Raw genomic sequence first — 7,732 nt, 5'->3', positions numbered from 1 at the left:
CCAATTTCTAACTTTTCTAGGTCGCCATTCCTCTTTATCAGGTACGATGATAATATACAGAGTGGAAAGAGCAGTGGTGGACGAGGTATCAAGCTCATTTACCACTAAAACTAGCAATACTACACTATAAAAATACTCCATTACAAGTAAAAGTCCTGTCTTCAAACTGTTGCTAGATGAAAGTCAAAAATATTACCAACAAAATGTACTTCAAGTAACAAATGTTGTTGAGGCATGAACATGAGTAGTACTTTGATGTTGTAGCTGGTAAAGTAATAATAGTTTTGGGAAAGAAATGTAGTAGATTAGATGCATGAAGTAACATAAAATGGTAATATTCTAGTAAAGTACTAGTGCTTCATAACTGTAGTTGAGTAAAAATACTTATGAGTATAGATCAAGGTTTTTTTAAATACATGTACTGTAATTGATTTTTTTTTAATAATGTTTCTTTGCTTCCGATTAAAGGTTAAATTATACCTATAGATAATTGTACTTATATAAGTAAGACAGTATATAAGTAATATCATAATATTCATTAAACCGGAAAAGTGAAAACTTAAACTTAAAACTGAACTAGGTGAAAAGAAAGAACTCCCTGTTCTGTTGTTTGGAGTAGGGTTTTCCCACAACTTGGCAACCCAAAAGTCGTTCCTTTTTAATGGCTCAAAACTGATCCAAAAAATATTAGTAAATGATTTATTAATAAAAAAAAATAAAAAAAACTTTTTGTCGAAAGTGGGTTCAGTATCGATTTCACCCCTTTTGATTAGTTTCCTCTGACTGCCGTCCAGACTGTGTAGTCGAACACAGAAATCCTCCTGCCCCTGCACTTTCTGTTGACGTGGTAACGGTGACTTAAAAGAGTTGGCTTGGAAATCTCCAGATATTCATGAGTTCAGTGTAAAAATAGTGCTGTTAAGAGCGAGCAGTCATGCTGGACTTTGCCATCTTTGCTGTCACGTTTGTCATCATTTTAGTCGGCGCTGTTCTCTACTTGTACCCGGTATGTCACTGCAAGTTTCAAGTTAGCTTTAAGTTAGCGGTTAGCTGGCCGTTATCCCGGTACATTGTTACGCCAGTGTCCTCCCAAAAAAACGTGTCAATTTATCGTTTCCTTTCTCTTTGACAAGCGGTAACGTCTCGTATAAGAAATAAACCGAATCCTTACGAGCTTTTTTTTTTTCTTCTAATTTTGGTGCTCATCCAACACACCTAACAAGAACAAGCTTCGGTGGAGAAAAAAACTCACAACGGGCGGCAACGAGTAATTACCTACCTAATTACCTAGAAATCAAATGCTGCAAAGTACGCCGCTTGTATGCCGACTTTATCCGAAGATCCAAGTAATTGATCTAGGGGACCTTTGGTGGTGTCTTAGAATGTGTGTGGTTGCCATTAGGCGAAGAGCCTCTAAATTGTCATATTTCTCTATGGGATTCCAAGTGACTTAATGGAACACAAAGTTATCGGCGCTAGCTGGGTTCGGGACAGGCTTAGCCGATCTGTCAGCTCATTGGAGAAGACCGTGTGTGAGCGCGTAGACGGTACACTCATATATGTATGTACTAACATAGACTGTACAAACAACAAGTCACTCACTTAACTGACATTGACCGCGCAATCCCATTTCTAACCCTATTTTCAGTCATCCAGAAGGGCCTCTGGCATCCCAGGTCTCAACCCCACAGATGAGAAGTGAGTGTATATATTTACCTCTGGCTTTGCAGCTGCTACTAACTTTTATTCAGCAAAAGGATTTTGGAAAATTCATATGACCCAATTAACCAGCTTCCCTGTACAAGTCCTGTCATTTATAAATGGCTCCCTACGAGTCCAATGTGCTGATGAAGTTTTTACCCTTCTTCAACATAAAGCATATGTTTGTGGTACATTATTGATTGTAATTTTTTAACAATGATTCAAGATTTGTTCAGCTGATAGACTTTTTGTAGGAAGCGACCTCCCAATGACTTATCACACATATCACACATACGGGGTTGTGTGTAGCGAACGTGCATGACTGGCTTTTCGCATCAGACACATACCCATGGCTTTCTGCTCTCTCAGGGATGGGAACCTGCAGGACATTGTGAACAGGGGCAGTCTGCACGAGTTCCTCGTCAGTCTGCATCAGGAGTATGGGTCCGTGGCGTCGTTCTGGTTCGGCGGTCGGCCGGTGGTCAGCCTGGGCTCTGTGAACCAGCTACGGCAACACATCAACCCCAACCACACCAGTAAGTCCACCGGCATGAAGGAATATTAACACAGTGGGACATATCGACGCTCCAAACACTGCACCGCTGATCCCCTTCAGTGAAGGATATGATGCCATCATCACCGTTCTTTGTGCTGCGGTAAACAAAAACTCTTCCTCTCTGCTCCCCTCAGCCGACTCCTTTGAGACGATGCTGAAGTCGTTGCTAGGTTACCAGTCAGGGTCGGGAGGCGGGGCCAATGAGACCGTGATAAGGAAAAAGGTGTATGAGAGTGCCATCAACAACACGCTGAAGAACAACTTCCCTCTTGTGCTCAAGGTTCGTACCTCTAGTGACGAGGCAAAACTTCAACACGACCCACTGATATATTTGATATAGAAGTATTAAAAATGATCAACTATATCCTCTGTAATCGTGTTTTGTTTCCTAGCTGGTGGAGGAGCTGGTTGGAAAGTGGAAGTCGTTCCCAGAGGCTCAGCACACCCCACTGTGTGCCCACCTGCTGGGTCTGGCCATGAAGACCGTCACCCAGCTGGCTCTGGGTGAGCGCTTCAAAGACGACACGGAGGTCATTTCCTTCCGCAGGAACCATGACGCGGTGAGGCGGTCTGCTTTCAACACCATAAACATCCCCTGCCTGTAGGAAGAGAGCCAGAGTGACAGTGGAGGGAGAGTTTTTCTAGTGGAGAAAAGGGTTTACGCCTTATACAAACCCCAGCTGATTTCTGTGCGTTGGATTCTGGTCTTTTTCTCTGCTCCTGTGGGTGTTAAAATGTGGTCCTGTGCATCTTCTACAATCGACTTCTTCGTGCGTATTTGTTGAATGTCTACAAAGAAGCCCTTGCTCTTTGTCAGGACACTGACACCAATATCTTTTGGTGATTTCAGTGTAAATATACCAGATTACTTTTTCTCCACTTGTACAGTATTTCCAATTTAGTGGACAGAAAATGGGGCATCTCAGCACTATATAGTTAAATGGGCAGAGTAAAGGCACCGACATTGCTGTAGTGAGCGGGTTCTTCATATTTCAGTCTCGTCAGTGCCTCTACCAACGGCTCTGTTCATTCGGCCCGAGAAAAGAAAGGTTTCCCATTTTCCGTGGGGGTTAGAAATGTCCTATAAACCAAGAACTTGGCCTATTAAAGTTCTGTTGAAATGGATAACTTGATTGATTTTTGGCATCTTCCATCATTCCGCTTACACCGCCAGATCTGGTCAGAAATCGGGAAAGGCTACTTGGACGGCTCCCTGGAGAAGAGCTCCAGCAGAAAAGGACATTATGAGAAGGGTGAGTGAGGTTTGCACCATTGTAAGCTGATGTGAACTATGTGAACTGGCTGATGTGAACTATTCCAGGCACTCGGCTCCTGGCTGGAGTTAATCTCGGATATGCTGTCTGAAGGACCGGAAACAAGATGGATTCTTGAAATGCAGGGTCTCTAACCTGTAAACTCAGTTATGAGCGTCGGGCCTTAAATATAAAAAAAAAAAGTAACTGAAGTCAAACGACAGTGTCTTATTATTCTTTCTTCCCGGGTGTTCAGCTCTGTCAGAGATGGAGTCTGTGCTGCTGTCAGTGGCGAAGGAGAGAAAAGCCCAGAGGAAGCAGACGGTGTTTGTCGACACTCTGCTTCAGTCCAGCCTCACAGAACGACAGGTGAATCCCGATGAAGTCTCCCACTCTGGTTTAAAACCTAAGAGATAACTGAAAGATCTTCGCGGTTCCCACAAAGCTCTGAAAAAGTTGCTAAGAATTCTGTTGTTTGTTTCAGATCATGGAGGACTGCATGGTTTTCACTTTGGCTGGATGCGTCATCACTGCCAACTGTATGTGTAACTATCAAAACAGTTGGAGATCAATTCTCCCAATCAAACAGATTGATTGATAACTGAATTAGGGTTGCAACTAACAATTATATTCGTTGATGATTACTTTCTTGATTAACTGAAATAAATCCCGATTTCCCGGGGCCCAGTCGAGAGTCTGACAAACCCTCGAAAACCCCACGAAATTTAGTTTAGCTACAGTATGTAAAATGGAAAGAAGCAGCAAATCTGCACGTCGGAGGAATGTGAAGAAAACCAGTGTGAAGTGTTTGACATTATTTAAATGATATTAATGATATTTAGTTTTCAAAATAGATGACAGTTAATTTTCTGTCAACAAATCAAATAGAATTGTTTCAACTCTAAAAGCAATCAACTAATCTCCTCAGTTTCACGTCATAGGGGATCACAGAAAGGAAGTTAAAGTGAAATTATTAATTTGAGCAGATATTTTTAGTCTCTTTAATTCACTTTTAAGCATTTTTTTTAATTACTTGCAAAATATCACATTATTCTATGGTTAAAATGATTAAATAGCTTCTAAAGCCTCCTAGACTAAGTACACTCCTTTTCCAGATGAATCCCTAAAGCTTCAGTGTAAAATGTTGTGATTTGGCAGTGTGTATCTGGGCACTTCACTTCCTGTCCACCTCAGAGGAAGTGCAGGACAAGCTGTACCAGGAGCTGGAGGAGGTTTTGGGTTCGGATCCAGTTTCCCTGGACAAGATCCCTCAGCTTAGGTAAGCTCTTCGGACCTGGCTTAAATCTCTGACTAGACGTCTGACATCGGTGCAGTTAAAGTCAAACATGGAGGGACGACGTATATCGTTTCTTTGTTTAATCGTTAAAGAAAATTACACAGGTTTCCCAGATAGAGGCATCATAATTCAAGGTCAAAGTTTCAGACATTTAAAGGCTGTAAGTGCTTTGCCACTGATGCGATTCTGATTCAACCTGAACATTTAACACTCTTGTTGCATTATTTAAGGAGACAGATACACCACCAGTACCTGTGAGGATGAACTGTTGAATCCTCCTCCACGTTGAGGCACATCCAGACACGGTTTGTGCGTTTCACTGGCTTGACCTTATTAAATTTCTGTCCTTGAAAAGATACTGCCGGCAGGTCCTCAACGAGACGGTGCGGACTGCCAAGCTGACCCCCGTCGCGGCTCGGCTTCAGGAAGTGGAGGGCAAAGTCGATCAACACGTCATCCCCAAAGAGGTATCCGGTTTCCAGCCGTCTGTGGCCCTCTGTCTGTCTGTTTCTCCTCTGCTCTTTGTCACATTATTACAGCCAGACACTTTTCCTGGGGTCCAAAAGAAACACTAGTTATATTAGAGTGGGAAAAAAATGTCAATAATAATATTAAGGAACGTGTACTTACTAGGTCCAAAAGGGTAAGATATTGTCCTTGTCATATTTCAGACTTTGGTGATCTATGCTTTAGGAGTAGTCCTGCAAGATTCTGACACCTGGACCACCCCATACAGGTTTGCTTTACACAAATGGACGAAAATAGCATAGCATAACAGCATCACAGGTTGGCTTTTTTTTTTTTCTTTTTTTTTTTGTGGGTTTATCATATTGGTTTGTCCAGTGCCTGATAAGGTGATCACTGTGACATCTTTCAGGTTTGACCCGGATCGATTTGAGGAGGAATCAGCCACGAAGAGCTTCTGTCTGCTCGGCTTCTCGGGGAATCAAACATGCCCGGAGCTCAGGTAAAGACTAACATTAAAACGCAAACTCCACGCTCAAGGCCATGTGTTATTATCCCTCTAACTGGGGGCTGTGCGAAGGGATGAGAGTATCGGACTTTTGGACCCACAGTGCAGTCATTTAGTTCCAAAACAGTCTGGTGAAATTCTATAGACTTGTCCTGATTTCAGGCACATGTGAACTGACTTACATTAAATGATCAGGACTAACTCTCTGTGATTGGATATCCAGCATACTTCAGCGAAGCTTTTGTCTCTCTGCCAGGTTTGCCTACACTGTAGCTAGTGTCCTGCTCAGCACTTTGGCGCGGCAGCTGAAGCTTCAAAAGTTGAAAGGACAAGTCATGGAGGTCAGATCTGAGCTGGTATCCACTCCTAAGGACGAAACCTGGATCACCGTCAGCCCAAGAAGCTAGAACTAGTCGTTAAAACCACCGGAGGCAGAGGAGCTGAGGAGTCCTGTTCCAAAAAAGGAATATATTTAACATCTTGGTTAAAGGAATTACCAGCAAAGTGTCTGTCGAATGTTGAAAATCCATCATTTTTTCAGCCCATGACTCACGTTGCCTCCCGTCTTTTTAAAAAAACGTTCCGATAGTTGACACTTTTTGGGAATTAAACTCTTGATTTGCACCATTCTTGAAGGCTTTTTCTTAACTTGGTGGAATTTTTGTATGTACAGTCAGTGCGTTCTTTGCACTCAAGTTGCACCACCACTGTAATTCCCCCCCGGTTGTCTTTCTGGTGCTTTTTCAGCTGAAGCCTGAAGCACATTATTACCTTGTCTGTCCACAGGTCAAATTTGCACTTGTTGAAGACTCCATCTGTTCTAAGGGAGGAAAATTCACTACCTTAATACTCCACAACGCCGAGAAACACAAATTGTGCCGCCAGAAGTTTTTCTATAATTCTTAGAACAACTGCCTTGAGTCAGCATTTCCAGTGACACGGGGCCTGTTTGTCTATTAAAAAAGGCCACATGGCGTTTAAACATTTCAGTCCTTTTTGTAAAGATATCTTACATATGATTAAATATGTATGAAGAGTTGTTTTGTGAGTTTGTGTCATTCTTTTCATTTTATATTGCCTATCACTGCCTCCCCAACAAGTGGGACTTAAAAGAATTCAGTTTAATTTGTTTTAAGAAAACATGGAGAGGGGCAGTGTCAAATTTTATAAATAAATTTCCAGCCTACAAATTGAATATTTAACTGAATTAAGTTAGGTCTGAAACAAATAATTATTTTCATTATATATATATATTTTTTTTTTAATTAAAATGTTTATTTTTTTGATTATTAGATTAATAGTTTGGTCTTCGTGACATCAGAAAACTGTAAAAACATACCCATCACAGTTTCCTACAGCCCAAGGTGATGCCATGAAAAAACCAAAACCCTAAAAATAATTAATTTACTATAACGTAGGACAAGCATCAACGTCTCACATCTGAAAAGCAGGATTTGCTTGAAGAATGACCTAAACAATTAATTGATCGTCAAAATAGTTGCTGAATGATTTTCTGTTGATCGATCTATCAGTTAATCGACTAATTATTGCAGCTCTACGGTAAATATCACAGCTGCCATGGCTGGATTAAAATCTTCCGGGCTGCTATCTATCCCCGCTGTGCATAGAAGCTTCGTTATTTCTCAAGTCACCCAGAGACCAACCAGTATTCTAGAGCTGAAATGATTAGTTGATTAATTGACTCGATTGACAGAAAAACTAATTAGCAGCAATTTTGATAATGGATTAATCGTTTAATTCATTTTAAAGCAAAACTGCTGACGATTTGTTGGATTCACAGTTTTTCTATGACAGTAAACCCAACATTTTTGAGTTGGTGACCCAACAAAGGCCACGTTTACCTGGGCTTTAGGGAATAACGGAGCATTTTCCCACTATTTTCTGACATTTTATTCACTGAACAATCATTCAATTTGACAGAAAATTATTGC

The 7,732-nt window shown here is 41.3% G+C and overlaps 1 protein-coding gene across 1 annotated transcript; it reads left to right on the top strand.

The window, feature by feature from the left end:
- The first annotated feature begins 784 nt into the window (after positions 1-784).
- LOC120798342 (cytochrome P450 20A1) lies at positions 785-6,820 on the top strand. Its single transcript, XM_040142583.1, has 13 exons — positions 785-1,006; positions 1,649-1,698; positions 2,071-2,237; positions 2,392-2,537; positions 2,650-2,817; positions 3,432-3,510; positions 3,767-3,879; positions 3,995-4,049; positions 4,669-4,789; positions 5,163-5,274; positions 5,479-5,543; positions 5,685-5,774; positions 6,037-6,820. The coding sequence occupies exons 1-13, from the start codon at positions 935-937 to the stop codon at positions 6,185-6,187; spliced, it is 1,389 nt and encodes a 462-aa protein (XP_039998517.1). The 5' UTR covers positions 785-934; the 3' UTR covers positions 6,188-6,820.
- The last annotated feature ends 912 nt before the right edge of the window (positions 6,821-7,732 follow it).

The sequence above is a fragment of the Xiphias gladius genome, chromosome 13 (assembly GCF_016859285.1).
Source record: "Xiphias gladius isolate SHS-SW01 ecotype Sanya breed wild chromosome 13, ASM1685928v1, whole genome shotgun sequence".
In the NCBI taxonomy this organism is placed as follows: Eukaryota; Metazoa; Chordata; class Actinopteri; order Istiophoriformes; family Xiphiidae; genus Xiphias; species Xiphias gladius.
This window is presented reverse-complemented; position numbering and strand designations above follow the sequence as displayed.